Here is a 26,032-nt window from a genome sequence, read left to right on the forward strand (position 1 = left end):
CTTTCAGCCGGGAGGGAACCGGCCTGGCCCGGTGGAGGAAACGGGCCTGGCCCGGGGTCCGATGGGTCATTCTCCCTCAGCTGCCCTCCAGGGACAAGCCCGGCTCCCGGGGGCCGCCCCCACCCCTTGGATTTTCTCAATGGCCTCGGTCCCGCGTGGGAAAGCGGCGGCGCGGCCACGCTCCCTGCCGCGAAAAGCCACGCCCCCCCTGCCGCGAAAGGCCACGCCCCCTGCCGCGCAAGTCACGCCTCTCCCCGGGAGCGGCCTGGCACCGCCCCCCTTCGTGACGCCATCAGCGGGCGCCGGGGGGCGGCGGGCGCCCCTGGCGGCGGCGGGGCGAGCGGCGACGACGACGATGGCGGCCGCCTCGGTGTGGAAGGGGCTGGTGGGGCTCGGCCTCTTCGCCCTGGCCCACGCGGCCTTCTCGGCGGCGCAGCGTGAGTGAGCGGGCGGCGGGGGGGCCCGGACCGGCGGCGCCGCCGGAGGGGGGCTGCGGCGCGGGGGGGGCTCGCCGGGCCCCGTCACCCCCGCCCGGCCGCCGGGGGAGCTCCGGGGCGGGGGCCGGGCCGGGCCGCGGCGGCATCATCATCATCATCATCATCATCATCATTATCATCATCATCATCATCATCGTCATCCCCGCGGGAGCCGCGCGGCGCCGCCGAGCCCGGCGGCGGGGGTGGCCCTGCCCTTGCGGGCCGGGCTGCGGGAGAGCGGAGCTGGCGCTCGCCGGGACCTCACCGGGAGGAGCGCGGGGCTCGCCCCGTGCAGCGCCGCAGCAGCCGGGGCGGGGAGGGGAGGGAGGGCTGCCGGCCCCGATCGCGGCTTCATTCCTTGCCTCTGCCGTCCCCGCTGCCATCCACCCCTCCCGGCTGCGCGGGTGCCCGGGGCTGGGGGTCAGCCCTGCTGCGGGGGAGCGGAGCCGCAGACAAGACCAGGCGCGGCCCGGCTGCCCGGGGACGGTCGGGGCTGACACGTGCCTGAGACCTACAGCAAGTTCTTGTGGGGTTTTTGTGCGGCTCCTCTGTTCATGTGCGTACACAGAGCGTTTGATGCGTGTGTGTGTTTCTGTTTTGTAGATCGTTCTTATATGAGACTAACAGAAAAGGAAGACGAAACATTGCCCATAGATGTAAGTTTAAGTTTTTACAGTGTTTGAAAGTAGTAGTAGTAATGCTGTGTGGATAGTTTAGTCTCTCAGTTGCTTTTTTTTTTTAATGGGATAGGCAAGAACAAAGGGTAAAGTAGTTTTTAAATTGCACTTTCATTTGAGCTCCCTCTGTCAAAAAGAACCATATTTTCTTATCCCAACTTCCTGCGGTGCCTTACATCTGTCAGAGAGAACAAACCCCAGGTCCGGACCTCCCTCTCCTTCTTTAGAACTATCCTGAAGCATCTTGTCCAGGAATTCCCTGAACGTAGCTCAGAGAGCTTTTGCATTCATCTCCTTCTTTGCAGCATAAACATCCTCCTCCCTCTGGCTTTTCTTGGCTGACATTTGTTTATCCAGTGTGGCCGCGTGCCCATTTGATCCCAGCACAGCCTGCTTCAGGAAGGGTTTTTTTTTTTAATTTGTTTTATTTGCTTGTTTTTAAAATTCCACTTCAATTATTACGTGTTCCATTTTTGCTTAATCAGAAGGGTAAGGAGATCAAATATCCATGACAACCAGTCACGGCATTTGGACCGAGCAGCAACTGCCACCGCTGCGCAGCGTGTGTCGGCAGCTCGTTTCTCGGAGAGAGCGTTAGATGCTTAAGTGCACAAGAACACATTTTTTTGTTCCAAGGATCTTGCTGAGGAGCCGTGTGAGTCAATTCAATTCATGCAACGCAGACCGATGTCAGGCAGCTGAAGCTCTTCTCAGCTCTGCCACCGTTTTGCCATGCTAAATAGGCGGGGTATTTAATCTTCCCGTGCCTCAGTTTCCCTACTGTTGAATTGCCCACCTCTGTAAAGCACTTACTGTCACTGGATGAAAAGCACAAGAGATGCTGTTTGAAAAAAGAGATTTTTTGGTGAATATTAAGTAATGTGTGTGTTGCGTTGTGCTTCCCTCTGTTACAGATAGTTCTTCAGACTCTGTTAGCCTTTGCAGTTACCTGCTATGGGATAGTACATATCGCAGGAGAATTTAAAGACATGGATGCTACTTCAGAACTAAAAAATAAGTATGTTTTATTTCTTCTTTTCGTGAACACCTGTATCTGCTACTCTATACAAACTGAACGCTGTGAAATAGCTCGCTCTTTAGCTCAGTTCTTCTTAAATGCATGTTGTAGACAATAACACTGAGAGGAACAGTCACACCTGGGAAAGCCAACGTCTTGAATTTCAGAGAGAGTTAGATAACCGGAACAAATTAAATAAACAACTTGCTTTTCCTCATCCAAAATCCTGTGCAGAGTTTGTAGAGGAATGAAATGTCTACATGGAAAGTAAGAAAGAGCTCAGCAGTCACAAACTGCTGGCGTGAGATGGTCTCATAGACTATGGGGCAGCTTGCCTGGCTCACCCTCTGTTTGTCTTTGCTTCTTTACAAGAGTGTGAATTATTTGAATCTCACACTGAACTATTCAAGGCAGAATATCTGGAAGACAAGAAAATAAGGGATTTTGAATTGAGATTTTGAAAAGGGTATGAAATTGGATGGGCAGGTGCGGCCTCTCTGGCCATTTCCAAAAACACAGGGAAGTATGGAGAGTAAACAAGTTGACATTGTTGTATTCCATAGCGTTTACCTAAAACCCTTAGCTTCAGGCACAGAAAGGGATGGAAAGCTGACAGTAAACAGCGTCAAGGTATTAACACAATGACAGCTGAACTAGGGCTGGCACATTTGGTACGTGTGCGTGCAGTAATCCACAGGCCTGCCCCTGAGCTCAAGGAAGGAAGATGAAGTTTGTCTGTGGGGTGGACAACCTCTGCGTATTGAGCAGTTGGTATTGTTCACGCTTGGCTTTGTTTGTCCTCTGTGTTTCGGTTTAGGAAACTTATAAAGTGAGCGAGAGTTTTGGATTCAAAAACTTGTATTTCCGTGTCTGTAAAAGTTGGTATACCCTAGACTGACTCTTCTGAAACCCCTGTTCTAAAAGAGTATTAACATTGACTTTTTACATTTATTTTGAAGGACATTTGACACATTAAGGAACCACCCGTCTTTTTATGTATTTAATCATCGTGGTAGAGTATTGTTCCAGTCCCCAGACACAGTGAATTCTTCTTCAAACCAAGATGCTTTGTCATCCAGCTCGTCACTGAAATTTCGAAAACTTGAACCTCTGCGCCGCTAAGACTTTTACAGATTATAATAATAATCCAGGACACTGAGATGTAATATTCAAGTCGGGGATGTAAACACTTTTTTAATTTCTGGAGCAGTATTTATATTGATCTTCCAGACTTTATAAAGTATATATATATAAACTAAGGACCTTCTTTGTACACTGTTAATGAAAATGACTGAATTGTGAATTGGCAATGCAGTGTAAATTATTCTACAGTTATGCTGTGAAACACATCTTCAAATTTTCATATATTAAAACAAGTTGCAGCTGACTTAACTTCAGTTAAAACAAAAAGCAAGCTAGTTTTTACCGCAGTTAATGTTCTTTGACACAAGGGAATGTTCGAGTGCTATTTATTTTCTCGGTTTGCTTGCACTACAGTTTATGGAACTCCTTCAGAAATACTGTGTGCACTGCATCACTTAACAGCAGAAAAAGGGGCAGCGTCTCCAGTTCCTAGAACGCCTAGGAGACCTGCATGGTGTAGGCACGGGAAGTCAAAAAGATTGCTTTCCTTTTTATTTTTTTACAATGCTGAAAAATAGTTGTGTGAAGGGGTTGGTTTTTTTTCCCTAGTTTTTCATTGTCACGTTATTTCCTTGTTGCCCTCCTTCCCTTAAATGTCAACTGTCCTATGTTGACCCAAGTTGCCTGGGATGTGCCTGTGTGGGGGAGGCAGCTCACGTCTGATCACGTAGATAATCTACCACGCTCAGCTTGTTTACCCACTGTATTTCTGTTCTCTTTGGTTGTGAATACGGGAACGTTCATCAGATGGCCGAATGCTGTGTTGGCACCAGACACAAGTTCCCGAGTCATCTTCTGCGAGAAGTATTTAAGTATCAATAAGGAATATCCATTCTGTCAGCGGTCCAGCAGCTAGGCCTGTGTGCTGGCGCTAGTACAGTACAGGTAATCAACCGGTCATGGTACAACTCCCCTCTTTTCTGCCGACAGAGCCTTTCAATTTGATTTCTTTTTTACAGCTGAGCCCTTCGTTGATTTATGATTACTGTCTTGAGTTCCTGTATTAGGACAGATGATCCAGTCCTTAACTCTTACTGACGTCTAAACGCTGATCTCCCCTTAGGGGCTGAATCAATGCTAAAATTTCTCTTGGTCTGGCATTTCACCTACCTGACATAGCAAAGGGATGGTAGTTCGAGATACTGGTGGGGCCAACTAGAATTTTGCCTAGTCTGAGGATGTCTCACTGCCGCCGTGGAAACTCAACCTTTTGTCCTAGTATCTCTTTTTTTTTTTAACTGTTAAGAACTGTCAAAGGCAAAAAGCTTAGCAAAAATACTGTGTAAACCGAAGCCTCTTTTTCTAGCTCTGCCCGTCCTATGGAGTGGGTGCCCCAGTGCTAGAGCAATATCCGCAGCTGCTGCTCTACAATCACTCTTAAGCATCTGGGTTTGGTTAGAAAGGGTTAGTCTGCCAGCTGAAAGCATCTGAGCTGCCGGATTACTTCCTAAAGTGTCCTGGTTCCTCCCTAGCTGGTGTCACAAATCAGCTCATGCCAGCTGCTGTCACCAAAGGCCTCAAAAGTAGTAAGTATCGGGTCAGCTCTCTATTGCGGACAGAGCTCTTTCCTTGGGGAAGGGGGCTGCTGAGCAGCAGTTGCTGCATGGAGGAGACGGCTGAACATCGGCCAGGTGACCTTGCGAGGCACAGAGGAAAGACAGAATTAGCGGAGGGAGGGAGAAGCAAGGAGAAGGTCAGTAACCGCTCTGCCAGACTGATACTGCAGCTGTGGCTGGCAGCGAGCCGTTTGCAGAGGGTCTCTTAGAGCAGGGCTGCTCACCCTTCATGTCTAAGAAGCCCCATTTGCGCTACCTAAGGCTACATGGACCTGCCCGAGGTGGAAGGTGCTGCTGTGGGACAGGGTGGGTGGAGAACATCATCTGTTTCTCAGAGCGGGTCCTGCTAGGAACACCCCGTTGGCTGCGTCAGGTCTCTTCTCGTGGCAGGTAGCCTTACTCTTCAGCAGCAATGGTTATATCACAAAGCTGTACAAATTATTTTTTCTTATTGATCTCGCAATGTCCAATAAAAATTGATATCCTTAAAGTGTTTGGGAGTTTATTTGTTTATTTCTGATCATCCTGGAGCCTGCTGCACCAAATCCCTGATGCCTGAGTATTTAAAAGTGACAGCCTACCATTGGCAAGAAGTGATTGCCTTAATTACGGCAGCTCTGTGTGAAAGTGTGTGCCTGGCCTGGTGGTGTTCATTACTATGAGATAAGATCAGTAGGGGGAATCAAAATAGCATGCTACAAGTAGCTAAACAAAACATTCAGGAGGGAAACGTTACCAGCCTGGGGATCTGCCTGCCTTTGAGATTCCTAGTCAACATATCTGGCAGAGCTGACGTATTTTCTGTCCTCCATTTAACCATAGCACAGGCTTTTCTACCATGTGCTAATCCCCTGCCAACCCACGGGACAGGCTCCTGCAAGGTCTGGTGTTGCAACAGTTGCTGGGGGAAACACTCAGCCTACTCACGGGGCTGGTGATAGTTAAAATCTTGGACTTGAGCAAGATCACTTCTCACTCCCTGTTCTCCTTTTCCGTTGGGGGAGGCTGAAAAGTTAGCACAGAACTAGAGGAGTTTGCTTAACTACAGCATCCATCATGATTGCACCAGAGAGAGCAGCAGACTCACCCTTCGTCTGCTTACCGCGCTGCCGCAGCTGCCTGCATCCAGCGCCCGACATGAGGCTGTAAAAAAAACAGTGTTTTAAGGAAGGGGCAGCTTCACCAGCTCCCAAAGCTTGTGCTTACCTTGCAACGTGCAGTTCTTCACAGATGAGCTTCCCCTCTTCAAAAGCGAGACAAAAGCGGTGCCAAGAGCTTCTTGGATTAGACTGAAGAGTCTCCAGCCTCGCCCAGCGCGCGTTTACTGCCATCACGCCTTGAATTGCTGTGGCTACAGGACGTGATGTTTCTACTACATTAAATAATAAAAAAAAAATATGCTGACAAACTGCATTTGTTGCTGGAGTAGCAGGTTTAATCTACATTAATTTTGCTATTTTCTCCGCTCTTCCTCACCAGCCAGCGTGAGTTCAGAGGGGAATTTTTGTTTCTTTAAAGCTAAGGAGGGCAGGAGTCGTTTAGACCCTCACAAGGTGAGGAGACGGGGACCACGGTTTGTGTCAGAGATCGTTCACTGTCCCTGTCCTTTCCGAATCGGAGGCTGGGGTGGAAGCGCAGCTGGCAGAAATCTCTTTTCCTAGAGTTCAGCGAGGGCTGAACCGTAGCACCGCTTGTGAAAGTAACTCCTGATCACGCATGTCTGACAGTGGCAGAGGAGCTTTGTGCGTCCCCTCCATGCGTCGGCAGAGACGGAGCACGCTGGAGCCATCGCTGCGGTGCAAGAAAGCAAAGTGCAGCGTGAGACCCGCTAGCGCTGCTTGTGAAGGGCGAGGCCGGCGTGCCCTCTCCCCACTGCTGCCGAGCGCTGGATTAAAGCTTTCTCGGGAAAGCTGGTGGCTAACGGCCCCTTCCCGCTGCTCTGGAGGACCAACGCAGCCCCCTCCCTGGAGAAAGCAGGGAATGGCAATTACTTTCTAACTCTAAATTGATTTTTGGCTTCCTTATCACTCGCTTCCCAGGCTTTGGGTTTCCCCACCCTTCACCACGCTGCAGCAGAGCCGCCCTGCTCTGTCTCAGCGAGGACATTAGCTCTGGGGACATCCTCCAGCTGCATGCAGCCCCCCTCCCCCCCGAGAGAGGCACCGTTTCTGCTCCTTTTTGGGGGGTCACCTGCACCAAAAAGCAGCAACTTTCCACCAGACGATTCGGAAAGGCTGAGGCTCTCCCCGCAGCACCCAGGGGCTGCGGCGCTGCCCCCGAGCTCCCTGGGGGAAGCCCCCCCCACCCCAGCCTCAGCGGGGCAGGGAAGCTGCAGCTCGCTTTGCAGTTCCCTGCTTGTCCCAGCCGGTGCCCGCGCCCAGCTGGCAGGCTGCCTGCGCGGAGGGGAAGGGCGAAGAAAGGCTATTTTGAATGTTAAACAAGCAGAAAAAACTTTGGTACCAGCTTTCCACAGCCGGCACTAGGAGCAAAGGCAACACGCTCCTTTGATTTGGCCTTGAGGTTCACCTTGAAGCCGTAATCACCTGGGGGAGAACCACGGCGGAAATAAATCTGGTACTCCGGCAGGTAAAAGCCTTTTAATCGGCCCCACGTTGGTCTCAGTGATACAATGTCATTTCAAAACACTTCAGACTGCAACAAAAGCTACATCCTTAAAATGGCAGCTAATTAATTTTCCTGCCCTGCTAACTTAATCCTTTTTCCAGCCAAGAAAGGCAAATGGGAGTTCACGAAGCAGCGAGGCAGCCGGGAGCCTGGCAGCGCCAGCAGGAACGCAAGCCCCAGGGCTCTTTGGCAGGGGCCCAGGCCGTGCGGTGCCAAGGATTACCAGGCCATTTCCAAAGGAAGGGGGAGAGAAAAAAAAATTGTAAAAGGTGACATTTGGATTATCAAACCAATGGTTCATCCTACGCTAGTGGTCCCGGGGAACCCACAGACCCCCCCGCAGATAGACGCGGCTATTTACTGCCAGTTCGCAGCCCTGCGTAACCCTTGCTGCCAGGCAGCGCAGCCGGCGCTGGCAGTGCCCTCCCTGCCCGTACTGGTGCTGGCTGAACCAGTTTCCCGGGGATTAGCCGGAGGCACGCCGCGCTGCAGGAGGACTTCGCTTAGGATATTAAAAAAAAAAAAGAAAGAAAAAATTCCCCCTCCTCCCCCAAGGTATTTCTGCTGTGTATTTTAGAGCGGTTCAGGGCCAGCCACGCAAGGCCACTGCTGACGTCCTCCGAGCCCCGGCATCCTCTGTCCCCGGGAGGGCTCTGCTGCAGCGCAGGATGCAGGAAAAGTGCCCGGTGCGCACAGCAAATGCTGAAGCAGCAATTTACTCCCCCGTTCCGGACACAGAAGCAGACAAAACAAGACACTTGCATCAAAAAGCAGTTTCGGAGGAGCCAGTTCAGCAGGTGCTCCAAAGAGCAGCTCGATTCCCCAAGTCCACACGATGCTGTCACTCCCCCAGGACATTACCGGAGCCTCCAAGGCACCCGCGGGCCTGGGCTCAGCCCCCAGTGAGGGCAACCCCACAGCACAATCGCAAAGCTCACGGAGGGGAGAGAAGGGGCCAAATAATCCCCCCTCCTTCTCCAAGACCACCATGCTGCTTCTGGTTTGCAGCCCACCATCACATCCAGATCTCTGCCCAGGGACCGCGGTGAGAGCAGCGCCATTTCAAGGTAAAAGTTACCACCGCCACTTTGAAGCAGAAGCCGACTGCTACTTCAATACCCGTTTGAATAGAGCAGCCTCAGATCACAAAGGAAAAGCCACAGCAGAGCGAGACCTATGTTCATCTCACGTGGGAGGGATCCACGTATCCTATGGGGTGCAACAGGGCTGGTTAATAAACCCAGGTCTACTGCAATTACAGCCATGCTGCTGCCTCGAGTTGGCCAGGGCTGGCAGGAGAGGACAACCTCCGAAAGGGACAGGCTGAGATGTCTCCCAACCCGGCACGATGTGAACGGTGGTCAGGGGAGGTCTGCCCTTGCTTCTCATGCTCAAGTGGTAACCGCAGAGCTTGTGAAAGGGCCAGAAATGAGGCTCAACCCCGCCACGTTCTGGGGAGCAGAGCACTGGGACACTCAGCAGGGATCAGCTAATGCGCAAGTTAAGACAGGAGGACTGAAAAAAAAGAGGTGAGTCACGTCAGATGCAGTTCCAGGACGAGCAGAGCAAGCTGTCCATCAGCGCGGCACCGCGACACCCCGCTCGCGAGGCACCGACTCCGGCCGCGCGCTGAGCACGCGCGACAGCCTCCCCAAAGACGCTGTCTTGGTGCACGTTTCTGCCCTTCTGAGCAGCTCCCCATCCGCACGTCCACGCCCGGGGATGAACAGGGCAAGGCTTTCAACCTCTTACTGGTTTCCTATCGTGGCGAGAGCAGTCCCTCTCATTTCCTTGCCTTCACAGCCCCTTCTTGCCTCAACAGAGCAGGCACACCGAGTCCAGGGGTGCAAGGCAGACCCTGGGAAGCAGAGCCAGCTCTGCTTACATCTGCAGGAATGCGGGATTTGGCCACCTGGAATCCAGACAAAAAACAGCTTTCAGCAAGGTCAGAGCCTCCTCAGGGTCCTCTTGTGTGCACTTCTGGAAAGAGCCATCACTCAACCAGCCATCACTCAACCTATTACCCAGCAAGTTTCCCATCACAGCCCGGGCCGTGACTCACCAGCAACCACCTTTCCTCGGGAATTCACGGCCAGTTCCCAGGAGTCAGTCTCACCTCGTTTCACCTGCTGCAAGCCGCAGGGATAGCCGCAGCAGCAGCTCGGTGAGCATCCTTCCCCGCATCTCTCGCCAGCACGCCGAGCCCCGGCATGCCCTGCCCGCATCCGGCTCCTGGCAAGCCAAACGCTGCCGCCGCAGCGCTGCAAGTGCCACACATTCGTTTTCCTATTTTCTAACAATACTCCCGCAGGAGGATTTGCTGAACGTGATGCACTTAACACAGCCTCTTCCAGAGCTCGTCAGTCCCCACCGTCTCCTTCTCCACTAACGATCACTTTGGATAGCAGCTTCTATGCTCTGCCTGCTTCTCGTTGGCGGAGGGAGGAGCCCTGAATCCGGGGATGCCAGAGGAATTTAAAAATATACTTTTACATGGCTGAGAAAGAAAAGGCGCCGGAGCAGCTCAGGTCAGAAGCCAGAACTCAACTTTAAAGAAGAGGCAGTAACACCACGAGCATCTACAGGCTTGGGCGACTTCTCTACAGCCTTCCCACCTCCCCCTTTCCAAGCTCCTGCTTTTTCCCAGCCCCAGAAGCACACTTCCAGCGAAAGGTACCCACTTCAGCCACCTCCACATGGAAGTCAGCCGTGGGGAGCCTGTCCCGTCCCCACCCCACGCTCCCCCCGCGCCAGACCCAGGCTGGCAGGTTGGAGAGCGCAGGGAGGAGCCCACCGACATGCACAAGAGCCCAGCAGCCAGCGTGTTGTTTTGTGGTGGGATTTTCAACACCAGGGAAATAATTCAGTGTACAAGACCAAATTAGGGCATGGATTTTATAACCATCTTTGCTAGTGACACACTATATGACCTTGGGTAAGTCCCTCCATCCATCTTTAAAGACTCTCTCAGAGGAATGCCACAAGACTTTAATTAGCAGCCCTAAAAGTACTCGAGATAGTTTGTCTCTCTTCCAAAATAACCAACTGCAGATGAATTGGAACAACCTTATTTTCGAATTCTGCAAGCAACTGGGATCCAGCCTGCTCTCAGATCAGTCACTTCAACAACATAATCAAAGTTAAATGTGCCAGCTGTGCATGAAGGATTTTAATACGCTGCACAGACTGGAAAATAGCTCGAAGAACCAATGTTCTTTTTCCATGTCTGGGATGTCACTGTCAAGCAGCTGCATTATAATCATCTGCAATCAGCAAAATGCTTTTTTTTTTTTTATCACTTTCTGGTCTTGGGGAAGAGGGCTCATTTTCATTTCTGTCCTACTTACGAAAGTACCCTTGAATCCTGAGGCACCCTCTACCAAGAGACCAGGCAGCTACTACAGCAGTGTAGACTGATCCAAACACCTTCAACTGTCTACGATCAAACCCCAAATATACTGACAGGTTCCTAAGCTTTAAAAGTTGCGCCCAGACGGTAACTGTTCACACTGCTACCACCACCTCAAGAAATAATATGTGCATTTCCATAAATCCAGCAAAAATCCAGCTCCAGTTGCCAGGAGACAATTGCGTACCCTCACATATCCAAGACCTGGGATGGCTCCAGAGCAGAGTCCCTCCCCACGGAAAACCTGCACGCAGCCCAGCATCCTTCTCTGCAAGGGCCACCGCTGCACAAGCAGACGGGTCACAGCTGCAAGATGAAGCAAGAGGGGAAGTCTTCCAACCCCATCCTTTACAAAAGGCTGAACCTCTCTTTGATATATTCTATATATTAAATATTTACAAATAAAATGTAACATTAAAATATGCACGTACTTTGGAGAAAATGACAAGAAACAGGCTGACCACGCAAAGAGAGCTTTGCCCTTATATCTACCAAAATGCTTTATAAATCTCTCGTTTCACCATCCTGCAAGACTGTATTCTACAAATGGGGACACACCACAAAGATGCTTCGCAAATAGCTTTCTGTCCTGCCTACCAGCTGCTCAGCAGTGGTGAGTGGAGCACTGGGATACAGCAAATTGCCAGAGGTGCCTGATATTTTAAGGGGCATTATGCAAGCCTGCTTGCATTAGAGGAGTGACAGTGATTGAGTTGACAGCAAGCATATATAAATGCCAAGGATCCGGCTACTTCCACTGCTGTTGGAGCTGATCCGGGACTAGAAAATAGCTGTGAAATTCCCATTGCAGATGTGAAGATGAAACTTCCCCAAGCTCTTAAAAAAAACAAATAAATCTCTAGCAAAAATCTGATCAGGGGTTTCCATTCCACTGCCTTTCCCAGGCCAAACTATTATTTTGGACTTCACCATAAATTGCTTAAGAGCTTCAGCCCAAGCTCAAAATCTTATGAAATGCAGCTTCTTTGACAGCTTCCCAACTCATGGTAAAGGGTGATTTTGTTTTCTTTACATGGTTATCAGCAGTCACCATTCCTGGCAAACCCACATGGCTGCCAACTCAGGGAAGGCATATGCAGCTATGTTCTTCCACTGCATATGAAAATACCCTCCGGTGAGTTTAGCACAAGGCTGTACCGACAGTTTAACTCCTTCCCTGGTGTGTTCTTCTTCTGAACTCTGAATAATCTGCTGCTGAAGTTAGCAGATTTGCACTCCCAGCCTTCAGCAGCATCTCGTGTGTTTTTAAAACGAAGGCTCTGAAGTTGAACAGATGAAGCTGAACCAGCTTTCACAGCATGCAAGCAGGGGCTGCTTTTCCCACCAACTCTACCCATAGCCTCTACCTGCACTCCCTGCTTGATGGACACCACCACGGTTCCCACAAAACTGCCGTGCCATTTTAGCCACTGCCAAGAGACAGTCAAAAACACTGTTCAACGCAGAATGACAGAAAAAACACACCAATGCTAAAGCCAAGCCAACAGTCTACTTTCAAGGATGAAACAACATGCCAGGTTGCAGCTGAACTGGAACGGAGAAAATCAGACAGGTCCAGCCTTTTTGGCTTCGTCTGCCCTCCCTGAAATGACAGCCTAAATAAGGCAGTCGAAAACTGATCACAAGATTCAGATTTAGAAGTACAGCTTAACAATTCCTGCAGGCCACAAGATTTTTGCTAAATCCCAAGGCATTATTCTTCTCCAGTTTCTTCCTTTTCCACTTAAGACAGATTTCAGCTTGTTTTTGCAGACCTGAAAGCAGCAGCTCCTTTTAAATCCAGTGACTAACATCATTCCTTCAGATCTCTGCCAAACCTCGTTTCTGCCAGATTTGAAGTGTCTTTGGCCTTGTTTTCAGCTTAACTAGGCTGTATATTCTTCAAGACAAGCACTCTAGAGTCCATTTGCTAAAGGTGTGATGTTGCCATGTTGCTGGTATGAAACACTATAGTTTAGCTTTATAGTTTTTTTAATAGTTTGTTTCTGTTAGCCAATGCATTTCCACTCGTATTTTTCCATCAGAAGTTTCTTAGAAGGTATTAAAGAGCAAAAGGAAACAAACTCAATACCCTACATTGCTGCCATTTCAGCCAGCCAGTTTAGAGGCAGAACCTGGAGAAAATTACCAGGAGAAGAAAAACAGAAAAAAAATAGGGTGGTGTTTTGGGTTTTTTTTTTTTTGGTACAGTTTCCTGTGAAGGGAGTTATACAATTGCTTGACCACTGCAAAGTCAAGCAGAGCACAGTAACAGCCTCTGCGGCTTTTATTTTGGAAGATGACAATCATTTTCTGATGCTGGTTAAGCATGGGCAAGAATACACCTGCCCATCATAAATGCACTGCGCACACAAATTGGGAACAGCAGCAGCTAACAGACATCTGCCATCAGCGGCTGGACTAGGAGCTGCATGGCTACGGGCTCATTTTAGGAAAGAGGAAAACTCCTTGGTGCTTATAAGGGAAAAATAAGTAAGTACTGAGGATGCCTAGTTAGGAGAAGGTCAGGAAATGGAAGAATCAGAACACATACAGGTATTTGGACTCCAGAGTACCACAGAGCCCTTCTATCCGTGTCAGGAAGATTAGCGCTTGATTTGTTAATTCAAATTGTTAAACAACACTCTTTACAGGAAACACAGCAAGCCATCTTATTTTTCCCTACTTCCTAACATTCCAGTTTAACTGTGCCACATTATTTCAACTTTAGATAAGGGCTCAAAAATGTAAGTTTGAACAAAGCTTTCCAGATTCCTTCCACACATCCGTATGTACTTGTGGACCTGTGCAGTCTCCCGAGCCCTTGTGGAGGAACGCTCCTGCTGTGCAGAGGCTGACCTGCCGCACAGAGCAGACGCGCTCTCAGTAACACAGCTGTTGCTTCTGGGGTCATGGTGTCTACGTAGAAAAGGCAAGGCTCGACACTAGCATAACCTCTCCTGGCTGTCCTGGTTGCACCCCAAAGTGAAGTGTGCCACTCACAGCTTGTGGCTGTATTTGTTCAATGCATGTTCCACCCGCATCCAGCATGGCTGTTTGTCTTACGACGAGTTATCTCCGTTAAGATTCTCCTTAACAGGGTCGCAGAGCATTTACTGTTTCCTAAGCAAGCAATGTTCATTTTGTGCTCCATTTGGGACGCAGGGCTGTGCACGCTCTTAGATGGATAACTGTCGCTGCTTTTTCTTCATCTCTTCACTACATCTTCCTTCCTTCTTATGAAGACTCAGGTCCAGTTCACTATGAGGTTTCTTCCCCTCTAATATTCTGATCCAAATTCAATTTATTCAGATAAAATAATGGTGAGGTTAGGGAAAATTCTCACTGCTTGGACTTGAATGGACTACGCTGTCGTTTCTGTGTATTTTCTGAGGTATAAAAGATTCCAAACAAGTGAACGAAAGTCATCAGCTTCCTGTAACTAATTTAGCAGCCAACTGCATCACAGCAAAAGAGCAGGTTTACATACTAACAAGGTCACTAGTTAAAAACTCAGCCCCTGCTCAGACACATCATGATCAAGTGTCTCTGGAACCAGGAAAGAAAATTAAATAACCATTAACTAGATAGAAGAGAGCTGTCTCCTTTTACCACCTACTACTTCAAAAATAGCATATTACATGCAACTCGATGCATGCAACCAGGCCATTTTAAAACAAGGTATGCACAGTATATCTGACCTTCTGTAAATAAATTCCCTTTTAAGAGTCCAACACTAGGCATAGGAGGTCTATCACGGTGACATACTGCTTCCACATAACGATTTTGAAGGAGGGAACCGCCCTTTGTATCATTCCAATGTATTTCTGTGTCTTTTAAAAAATGTTCAATTTTTGTTCATTTTCAAATGTTAAATAAAAGTTACTTCTAAGAGAAGAATTAGGACACCTTTCCCCGTGTCACTTCATTCATGTAACACTGTGACAGAGATTTGCTGTTGCTGGATTTTATTTCCTTCTTGAATTTCACTGGTGTAATTCCAATGGTCAAACTGCATCTTCCAGAGAGACAAGGCCACTGCTTCAGAGCGGATGGAAAAGATGTCTCACAGGCTGGCTAGTACTAAAAATACCAGTAGGAACAGAGAAGTACAGGCTCACCAGCTAAAATCTGTTTCCCTGCTTCTCATGCACTGGCTAGTCAACCGGAATCCCTAGGATATTTGCAGTACGAGGTAAAGAGCTAGTTAACATGAGTACAACTTCAACCTGTCTTTAAAAGAAAGCTGTTAGAGGATCAGAGGATGTTATGTGTGAACAACTGAAAATACACAGTTATCAGAAGAGCCGCTTACTACTGGCACAATATTGGTACTGCTTTAAAGGAAGAAAATAATTATGTGCAGGTGCTTCAGTCTTCTTTGTATGTTTTGTGACATATAAAATTACCTTTGGACAAAATAGTAAGAGGAATGGAGGAGAGGATACCAGCTCAGGTAACCGAGGGTTTGGTAAATTGGAACTTAGTGCCTTTAATACTGAGTAAAAACGTGCACCCATGCAGGCTGAGCTGAGTGATGGGGCAGGTGCTCCAGGGTGCAAACACATTCTGCAACTATAACCACAAGCTGTGTTTGAGGGTGTGCGGATCAGGTTCAGCTGCAGTATGGCTACACTACTCACTGGTTTTACAAAAACATTAGCAGTCTGTTGGTAACAGACAATCGGAGGAACTCAGTGCTGCCCGCTACAGACTCCTCAGATTAGCACTTATTAAAAATTAATAAAATGGTTTATTTTATATATACATATGTTCCAAAAAATTTATACAGTTAAAATATCAAATTAGTGATCTGGTAACAATACTGTTCAAAATAATCTCTTTTGTATGAACATTAAAATACACGTTTTTAAAAGCGTTTCCTTTTAGTGCTTCCAAAGCACAGCGTGTGCCAAGGCCACCTGAAGAATCTCCGTCCTCCTCACAGGATGAAAGAGAACTGAAGTCGGGGACCTGGGAAGCCTCAGGTGCACTTTCATAATGTCTGCAGACAAAACAGAAGAGAGTCTGAGGTAGATTGTTTAGTGACCATCGGGTGGTAACAGTCACAGGGCTGTCTTTAGCTTTCATTAACACAATAGCAGTTTCTTTACTCTCAATCTACACTGAATCTCAAGTTTAAAGGCATGGCTAGCAGTTCTTGGGAACAAGACCCTTGTCTCTGTGGTGGCAACATGCAATTTTTACCAGTGCAGGTGTTTCTGGGAGGGTTTTTTTTGGGAACACACGGGCTCTCTCCACGATGCAGACAGTGTGTGCATTTGACAGTGCCCCATTTTAGTGCAACCTGCTGCCTATAACGTCTAATGTCTGTAAATGTCTAATGACAGCGTTCAAATGAGTAAATTCTCATCACCTGCAGGAGGGGCAGCAATGGTTATTTTCTTCAGCCTGTTGAGCAAATAGCACCCTCCACAGGAAAAAAGCCACACCTTTCATAGCAAATCCTTAAGGTTATAGCCCAGCTTCTGCCGATAGAGGTTCTTAAAGTTAAAGCTCCACTGCTTCTTCTCAGACTGTGACAGTAAAATCACTTGACTGCCAAGATGGTGAGGGCAGCAGCTACATCCTCTTCCACTCTTCTGCGGCACAGCAAACTCATTCCTGGTCCATATTCGTCTGGACGGTACATTATTATCTACTGTTGACATGATTAACTCTGTTGGGTAGGCTGTTGAACTCTAGTTCCTCTAGTATTCTCTCTAAGTGTTGTATTAAGACCCGTTTTTTAAACCTAAGGAAGAGAAGGAGAGCAATTTAATTTTTATCTTCCAAAAATTCTTCTTGAGTTCAACAACTCAAGACTATTCAGCCATATTACCAAAGGCTCTCTGTTTCCAGTATGGAAGAGAGAGCTTTATTTCTGGCATTAGAATAGCCAGAAAATTTAATTTAATACAGCCACCCTTCCCCAACCCACCCAAAATTTTGTGTCGGTCTTCAATAACGACCCGTCTCTCTATTTCACATTTAAACTTTAAGTAAAGACCATTTACTCATAAAAATATAATGGTAGTTTGACCACTAAAACAGCTATAGTAATGGAAATACGTCAAAAACAGAAAACACGAGTACTGGAAAAGTTTATGATTTACTATCATGATCTAAATTAACATTTAATTTATGACTCCAAGTCATTTATATCTACACAAACCTTGCTGCTTCCTTGATAGCAAATTCAATGAAATACTTCTGAATTTCCATAGGTCCTTGCACCTCCTCAAGAAGAGAGAAAATTTTTTCATAATCTAAAAAAAGATAAAAATCCAACCATATATTAAAAATAAGTCTTGCAAGTGCATTTTCAATAAAACTTAACAGCCAAAAGAAAAAACAAAGCCTAGAGTTTCACACTTCTGTGTATGGCAATACATGTAAGGCAAGAAAAAAGCCCGCATTAGCTTTATGTACAGAAAGCAGGTGATACCAATAACTTGAAGTGATACTGATGAGCTGGTGTTCAAATGTGGCACCAAAGAATTAGGTTCTCTTTAAAAGCAGCAGCTAGAAACATCTGCCCTCAGAAAATGCAGGCTAGGTAGAGAAGCCTCGTATCTCCATGAACACAGTGCCATCATTAGCAGTTAATAGGCACGTAGGTCCACCAAGCCCTGTTTTAACCTAGGGCTGTCATTTCTGAAAGCAGAGGTTAGGATTAGTTCTCTTAGAATGACTAATTATCAACGTTTAGTGTGAGCACAATTAATATGACTATCTTACTGGTACAAAGTAAATATATCCACTGCAAAAGAATGAACTGGATACATTAAACTAGAAACAAAGTAAAAAATAGCACTGTTTCAATATTTTCTGTAGTTGAACCGAGTATGAAGATATTTATGGTGCTGTGACTACGAGCTTGCTCAGAGTGATGCAGCAGGCACAGAGAGGATATACGGTCCGAACTGTGAATATATGTACATATTTAACCCACCACTATTTAGCTGCTTTCTTTGATGCCTGCCTGAACTCTGCAGCAAGCCACGTGACTCATACTGAACACAGTACTATTTTGCTCTACATTATCATTTACTAGACGTGAATTTGGTATAAGATTAGATGGGCTTTGCAAAACAGGAAGCAAAGACATACACAAGTAGGAAGTTTTAAAACATCTTAAAAATAAAATACAGATGCAGCATAAAAATGGCTTCATTTCTCAACAGCTTCAGTCTGCCACAATGATTATACGCCTCCACAAAATACTAAGTTTTGGGAAAGCAACACAAGATCAGAAAAACAGAAGAGTTAAGAATACTCCATTATACTAATTACTGGTACTTGACAATGTATTAGAAAAATATTCAGCAGTTTAATTTGTAGAAATAATTCACTCACAGACCACTTTAGGGACATCTGCCATTTAAGAAAAAATGGAAAGATTATGCCTATGGCAAATCCTACAGAACATGCATTAGCTGGAGTTTCAGGTTAGTATTTTGGTTTTGATCCTTGTACACAAGTACAGGCAAAACATGTAACAAAAGTTCAGGAGGCAAGTTACTTCTCCTCCCAACATTTTAGATTTTGGGGGGTTATCAAACATTATAGGAAAAAAGAAGAAAGTAATTTGTAGTCTTCAGTTCTTAAGAGTTTGCAACAGTGTTCCATCACTAATTACACTATCTCTCAAAATAAAAAAATATCTCTTCACTATTAACTGTTAAGATTCCCTTTCAAACATATTCCAGGATGCACCTTATAGCTACATATGCCTTTGCCCTCCCCAAAGGAAGTTCTGACGGACACAGAGCAACACAGTACACTATGCATATCGAAGGAGCAGTGCAGCGTCAGGCAAAGTCTATCTGGTCTCACTAGATCAATGGTAACAAAAACAAAACCTCTGAAAGATGCTTTCACAGGGTACCTCTTATACCAGTCAACCTATCTTCAAGGGCAAACAAGGTCACTTAGCACTCAACTTCCCAAGCACTGTTGTCTAAAATTCAACTCACTTGCCCAGCATGTAAGAACTTTCTTCCTTTTTTGTCCCTCCATTGTTCACATGCAAGCAATCAGAAATTGTTCAAAATCTAAAGTTGTACGTATATTGAAAATAGCTCCTTATTTCAAGGAAAAAAAAAAATCTTCTCTCTAGCGCCATGTATAATATACTAATAATAAAATAAAAACCCCACAACTTACTTCTTCCAGGTTTGCGAACCTCTTTCATCACTTTAATTTTGATATCAGCATTGTTTCCCTCCAACATCATAGGTGTTATTTTAAATGAATTTGGCACAGATTCAGAAGCAGACTCCATCGCCCGTTTTTGGTCATCTCCAGTCACGCTGTAATTTAGAGGCCCTCGAACAAGTGCGTTGGTACCAGGTTTATGATCCAACCCATCTTCACTTAAACAATTGAATTCAACAGGCAGAGAGTCTAAGTCATTGGGTAACATTTCATCCTCTCCCATAGCAGCTGGAACCGAAGGAACCATTTGCACAGGTAAGCCATCAATTTGCTTTTCCAGTGACTGACAATTTTCTGCTTTCTTCTCTCCATTGCCATCTTGAACAACACTGTTATTGGGATCTACAAATTAAAAATATGTATCTTACTAGTGCATAACTGCAGTATCAAAAAAAAAAAAAAGGAAATCATTCCATATCCTTTCTTGTTTGAAGTACAGTGTAGTGATTTGACAGTGCTGAACAACTCTTCAATACTTTTATTCAACCTTTGATGAGACCAATGAAACACTTCCCTTTGGACTGTTATCATCTCATATCACTATCACAATGAAGTCACCATTTTCTGTATTCCTATTGCAGTGTTATGACTTCTAAGTAAACTCATGTTTTCCTTCCTTCCCCCAATTCCAGCTAACAGAGTTTTCTTCTGACTCCATTTGCTGCAATAGGTGGGTAAGAAAATTAGTATTTGTGGGAAATGAAAACGTAACCATATTTTAGCTTTCCTTCCCCACCACAGAATACACAAATGAGAACTAAAAGCTGATCTGAAATCCTTGCTATCTCTAAACCACTTTGGCAAAAGGTTTCAGTATTTTTTTTTTAAAAACAGTTCATCAAAATTATTTTTTATTCTAGACTTCATTAGCTATAGCAGCAGCCTGTTTATCTAGGCCAAAAAAGAAACTCAGTCCTAAATCACACTAAAGCATACATACATGCTGATATACCCTTTTGAATCAACTCAGAAAGCACAGAGAGCTGGCTGGATTTTTTGTTTGGCTTTTTTGGGTGGTTGTTTTTGTTTGGTTTGTTTTAACACACAGATATTCTCAGTTATGACCGAGCAGGCTGCTTTACTACAACTCAGTATACCTTTATTTGCTGGGATGCCTTTGAGGTTCAGATACGATGGGGATCCAGAAGCAGACGGTGGCCCTTTCCCACCAACATGATTCGTTACGACGGGTGGTGACTGTGGACGTCTCAACAGTGGTGACATGCTACGCCTTCTCTTTAGTGACGCTGGAGTATTGGGTTCTCCGGGACGCTTAATCTTATTCTGAGGCCCAGCGACAAATTCATCTGCTTCATCTATCATCATACCCTGAAAAGAAAAAAAAAAATTTTTAAAAACCAGTACAAAATAGAAACTGTTTCATCAATTCATTGATGGAGTAAGTCCCTCTGTGTTAAAATTCACTTTACAGCTCTCAGAACAGAGATACCTAATGTACACTGTAACCAGAGACAGACCAGTGCCACTCTGTAAATCAGCATGATTCTTTACACATTTCTCTTGGACCACGTGAAAGACACCAGTCCTTTCCGCATATGACAGAAGAGCTACACAGGTTAGCAACATACTGCAGTTGTTGCAGAGAAATTCTACTCGCAAATTATTTCAAATCATGCTATATATAAAGATACAGCAGATAGCATAGCTCCTCCTACCTTCTTATCCTGTTTAAATGGATTGCCAAATGTATGAAGTCTTTTTGGTTGATCTGGGTCAATCTCCCGAAGGGGTGAAGGCATCATTTTCAGGTATTCCTGGTAATTTCCCATTTGAGCAACAGGAACACTATGAAGGCAGTCTGCAACAGAACAAGAGATCTTAATTTAGTCTACCTTAAAACCAAGGCAATACATACTTCACACACTTCAATTGCAAGTGTTAGCATTTAAGAACTAGAAATTACTATTTTTTTTCACTATGGAAGAAGAGTCAAAGACTACAATTTTGGAAATAAGGCTGGCAAGAGTTGAGCTTAATGAAAAATAAGCAAGTTTAATCTCCATGCTAACAACTGCATCTTTAGACCACCAGCACCTAACAAGGGTAAAGCAAAATAAGCCCCTCTCTGCTTTAAGCCACCATCACCGTAAAAAACATGTCTACCAAACCTTATTGTAAGGAAAGCTCGTCCATGAAACTTATTTTTAAAATTCAAAGTAAGCATGACATCTTTCATGACAGAAGGCAAAAATTTCCTTTTTTCCCCTTCAGAGTCAGGAAAAGGACACTGACTGACTCAACAAATGATGGAATGTCCACTTCTGCTCCCATACCCAGGGCAGAAAACACTACCTTCAGAGAATAAAAAAAAATAGCTGTACTCTCTCCAAATTGTTAATGAAGAACAGTGGCTACTTACCTTCATCCTGCCCCAAGATAAGCCTGTGTGTTTTCAGAAGATTGGTCCTCATTCTAGTTAGCTGGTCTAGAAGACTGCGACGAGGAATATCATACGCATTTCTGAATGCCTGTGGCTTCAAATCCTAGTTTTATAACAAAACAAGTAACTTTCAGTTAACCCATCAGTTCTCATGCACAGAGAAATTCCTCCATGAACTGTAATAATGTTAACTATTAAAAAAATTATTCTGAAGTAACTTCAGAGCTTCATAACTGGATACAGCAAACTCAATGACTGTCTTTTGAATGAGACTTTATTCAGCATTAGTGCTTTCAGCTCCATTAAAACTAAGCATGTTATTCCTGGATGACCACCACTAGCTGTCTTTTGCAGAGATTGTCACTTAAAACACAGTAATCTTTGTTTTCTACCATGGGATTTTCAAACAGTGTCCCAAAAGCAAGTGGAAAAAATTGCATTTACTCTTCTCACTATTTAGGCCTACACTGCACTCTTCACAATTCAGTGCAAGTACTTACTTCCTTCTTCCACACTAAGTCCATAAAAGTTACCCATTTAAAACAGATGAAAATGCAAGATCACTACGCTCTTTACCTTGTTTAAAAGTCCTATGTGGAAGCCAGCAAATTCTTTAACATTCATTTCCGCCAGTCTCAGTGGAGATTCCCCAGTGATCCCTTGCAGCAGTTGCTTAAAATCCCTGCTGTGTACCAAGGAGAGGCCACTGGAGTGATTTTTCACTTTTATTCCAATTTCTTGTGGAACTTTCTTACCCACTGAACCTATTATCCGTTCCGACTCTATTTTTGTCTAAAATGGAATCACATCATAAGTTAAAGAATCAGCAGGCATTGCAGATTTCCAGTACAAAACACATAGTACGTTAACAGAATAAAACTATAAATTTAGTTCCCAACTACTCAACAAATGGGAGAACTACCTACTCAGGGATATATTGGATTACATAGATTAGATGTCAAGTAGAAAGAAATCCTAATGTGCTAGCATATGGAAAAAATATTTAGCCAGTGTATCTAAATTTATATGCCAGTAGGAGATCTGTGAATAGCTCTGATTTTGCTGCAAGTCTCATGACTTTCTTTTGTGTCCCTGAAGAATCATCTTTGAAGGGAAAGAAAAAATAATAATGGAAGGTGGGATGCCTTAGGTTACTGTAAAGTTGCATCTAAAACAGTATTATTGAGATACAGTAACATAATTCCAGATTTCATTTTTTAAACAACCTACGAACTAAGGTTTGCACTATATATTTGCAACAAGGGAGAAAAGTCGTAAAAGAAATTTGCTTCATCAGTAAGTTTCTAAAAACATATTACTTCTCCAATTAGCACAGATTTCTTATTACAGCTACAGATAATTTTACATATTAAGCTTTAACTGTATTCACGTTAAGATCCACTTGCAATATCTCCAAAAAACCCCAACCAACCAAAACCCCAAAACCAACGGTGATCGCAACCCACTTCCCCCAGATCTCATCCTCTGCAGGGTTTGCTTCATTATCTGTGGGAAACTCTGAATTTAAGGAGAGCGGGAGCACAGCAAAATTCTGGAATTGCTTGTCCCTGTACAGGAGCTTATAATGCATCCAACACATTTAAACTGTTTCATGCGCTGAGAATGTCTGTGAAAACCACAGTAGCCGTATCATATGAATTTGCATATCATTAAGTTACCGAAATACCACAGGAAGTTTTATGTCTAATAGATGTTCAGTCATTCAGAGGTTTTTGGAATATATTTTGTGCATTCTTTAAGGCGGAGGATTTTTCCTTTGTAATTTTAAAGGCTGCACTGCTTCCCCACTGACGTCTAGATATTAAACTACTGTTGCAAGAACCATTCGTGCTAAGGAGGCATGGCTTTCAGACAGTTACACCTGCAATGGCATTCTTGACAAAGAGAAAAAGACATGTAAGACTATTTCCCACCAGGTCACACTTAACACATAGAATGGATTTGACCTGAAGGAAACAGGAAGCTCAGATATAAAGCTTGAGCTATGACTTTAATCCCCGTGGACAAGAACGTACACATTTTTGGAACATACACACTGCCAAGGCACACATGGAAATAAACACGAGACTGAGAGCAAGCCTCTGACTTCAGCTGTGAAGAACAATGGCAAGAGCAGTCATAAATCCAATTGGTGATAACCTTTGGAGTTCAAAGGTCTAGCAGATACTTAAAACGTAGCTGAAGAGGTCTCCTTCGCACTCCCCTCCACCACTTACAGAAGGCACAATCACTGGCTACAGAATCACCCTGGATTCACCCACATTTGCGGTGGAAATGCTCACCAATCTTCAATTGTAATATATGCTGTACACCCATATGAACTCCCACAGCGATTAACTGCTTTATAATGAGATTACCACAAACTAAATAATCAACGCACTTCTAATTGCAAAGGTTTTATCAATACTACCTGTTGGCTGAGTTTTTTAAGGTAAGAGATAACACTGTAACTAAGTCCACAATCTAAATTATCTGATATCAGATTTGGAGCTCCCATCATCCTTAGGGCTTTCTTTAATGGCTATAAGGAAAACAAAATACACAATAGTAAGAGAATAAGTCTTTAAAAAAAAAATTTATAAGATCAATTACAGGAAGCTAAGGCACATGGATTAGTGCTCTAGCTTTTCCACTTTTGGCCACTAAAATTCAAGACTATTCAGATAACATGTGACATGAGTTTGGTAGTCTAACTAGCTCGCAATGGACGTTATGCCACATTACCAAGACACCACGTGGTGTGGTGCCACTGGCAATTTCCACTCAAAGGCTCAGTACCAGAATAGCCGGGATGATGCAAGTCCATATTGAGGTGCATTGTCCAAGCTACATGTAAAAGGTGACCCAGTGCCTCCCCCCCGCCCCCTTTATGTGGCCCAGCCAAGTTCTTAGTATCAGCTTCCCAAGTTCTAGCACTTCACCCACATTAATAAACAAACAAATCTGCATTTTCCTTATCAAGTTACAAAAATAATGCCAAATTTGGTTTCTCTGAACAATCTAAAGTACTTTAGATCAAAGCTTATTTAATATTTAATGAAAACACATTTAATATCTTAATACAGTTACTATTACTCAATGTTACTAGAATTTTATTTATTTATTAAAAATGTTTGACCTATCTACATACCTCTGCAAAGCAAAATGTTTACTACCTAAAATGTCATTATAATTATGTAAACAAAATTTACTAGGAAGAGGTATGATGCACAGGACTCTGGTCACACCAACCATTATACCCAGGATGATGAAATGAGAAAAGGAACATACCAGTAAGTAGTAAGGAGGCATTGTTTTTAAGTAGTTGTCAAAAGCCTGTCGCCACTTCAGATTTGGCTTAAGTTTGTGAACCTTAAACAAGTCATCTGCAACAAGGAAAACAACAAAAGGAGGTTTCATTTATATAGTCCCAGACCATTAGCATTATATAAAATTCAATGTGCCCAGTTTCCCCCCCTTTTCTTCTCCCTCCACCCATCTCCCAATGGGGCTTCCCCACAAAAACTGGTCTTAACCTTAGGTTTGAAGGATTGTGAATCCCCAGTCCTAGCTGCAGTAGACAATCCAGAACAAGTCCTCATTATAGGCAAACTTACAAGGTACACCAGACTTAAATACTGCACACAACTACTAGCAGCATGGAAGGTACAACAGATCCACCTGTTAAGAGTTTCACCTCCCTCACCTCTCTCTTGCATCATCAGGGACTCCCTGTATCTAATTAAACCAAACAACATTCATTTGGTTCAATTTCCATTTTCAGCCCAGCCTTCTTTTGTTCAACCTGTATGATGAATTCTGGTCTCCAATAAAAACATTCTTGGGCATCAAAGGGAAAGGAAAAAAAAAAAATATCAGAGCAGGGAATATTTCTGGTCAGCTTCGCTGGGCTCTGCTGACAACAGAGGCAGCTGCCCCCAGCAGAGAAGGGGGCCTCCAGCCACACCGCCTGCCTCGTGCCAGAGCATCAAACTCTCCCACAGATACAGACAAGAGACAGTAATTAGCTACAAAACCTGCTGCCCTTTAAGAAAGGGGCAACCAGACAGATTATTTCTTTTGGATACTGTTTCAGAAATACCTTGCTTGCAGTAGAGGTGTGCATACTGCCGTTTAGGAATCACTGAATTGAAGCATGTACCTATTTGCCGTGCAAGCTATAAACTGTAACAGTGATCTCTAAACATCAAAAATGAACACAGTATCCTGCAATTTATCATTTGAAATTATGGATTATCAATTGAGATCAAGTTTCTCCTTAGTAGGGCTGTAACATGCTGGCAAAGTGAGGCTAATGGAAGGATATGCAGGACTGGAGAAAGAGATGTCCAAAAATTAACTGGGGAGAGCTGCAGGAGACAGAGATGCACAGAAGAGGGTGTGCGAAAGACAGATGCAGCAAGGAAATTGTTTTCTCCAGATTGAGCTTTCATGAAGATATATTTGGAGAAGAAAATTTGACTTGCATAGTATTCTGCACAAATCG

At 44.8% G+C, this 26,032-nt stretch overlaps 2 protein-coding genes across 8 annotated transcripts in view; one reads left to right on the forward strand and one right to left on the reverse strand.

Annotated features, from left to right (window-relative positions):
* The first annotated feature begins 290 nt into the window (after positions 1–290).
* On the forward strand, positions 291–5,360 carry MMGT1 (membrane magnesium transporter 1). The gene is made up of 4 exons (XM_075162043.1): positions 291–437; positions 1,080–1,132; positions 2,068–2,171; positions 3,131–5,360. Exons 1-4 carry the CDS (start codon positions 356–358, stop codon positions 3,291–3,293), a joined length of 402 nt encoding a protein of 133 aa, XP_075018144.1. The 5' UTR covers positions 291–355; the 3' UTR covers positions 3,294–5,360.
* Positions 5,361–13,113: 7,753 nt separating this feature from the next.
* Positions 13,114–26,032, reverse strand: part of LOC142087635 (integrator complex subunit 6) — a 45,982-nt gene continuing 33,063 nt past the window's right edge. For 2 of the 7 annotated variants that reach the window (XR_012675542.1, XR_012675541.1), the window contains exons 11-12: positions 24,817–24,911; positions 23,957–24,067 (exon numbers count right to left, since the gene is read on the reverse strand). Coding sequence is in view for 3 of the 7 variants with exons in the window: in XM_075162036.1 (XP_075018137.1) it covers positions 16,560–16,659; positions 17,080–17,173; positions 19,074–19,466; positions 20,222–20,453; positions 20,801–20,943; positions 21,505–21,628; positions 22,102–22,317; positions 23,957–24,067; positions 24,817–24,911 (1,508 nt within the window). In the remaining 4 variants the exon portion in view is untranslated. The other 5 variants (XR_012675540.1, XR_012675539.1, XM_075162036.1 and 2 more) reach the window with 5 other exon arrangements.

This window comes from Calonectris borealis, chromosome 13 (genome assembly GCF_964195595.1).
Source record: "Calonectris borealis chromosome 13, bCalBor7.hap1.2, whole genome shotgun sequence".
Classification (NCBI taxonomy): Eukaryota; Metazoa; Chordata; class Aves; order Procellariiformes; family Procellariidae; genus Calonectris; species Calonectris borealis.

Excerpts from the sequence above, each read along its gene's own strand:
- MMGT1 (XM_075162043.1), top strand. The coding sequence starts at position 356 with ATGGCGGCCGCCTCGGTGTGGAAGGGGCTGGTGGGGCTCGGCCTCTTC. Across the intron at positions 438-1,079 it reads GGCCTTCTCGGCGGCGCAGC|ATCGTTCTTATATGAGACTA; the intron begins GTGAGTGAGCGG and ends TCTGTTTTGTAG. Across the intron at positions 1,133-2,067 it reads ACGAAACATTGCCCATAGAT|ATAGTTCTTCAGACTCTGTT; the intron begins GTAAGTTTAAGT and ends CCTCTGTTACAG.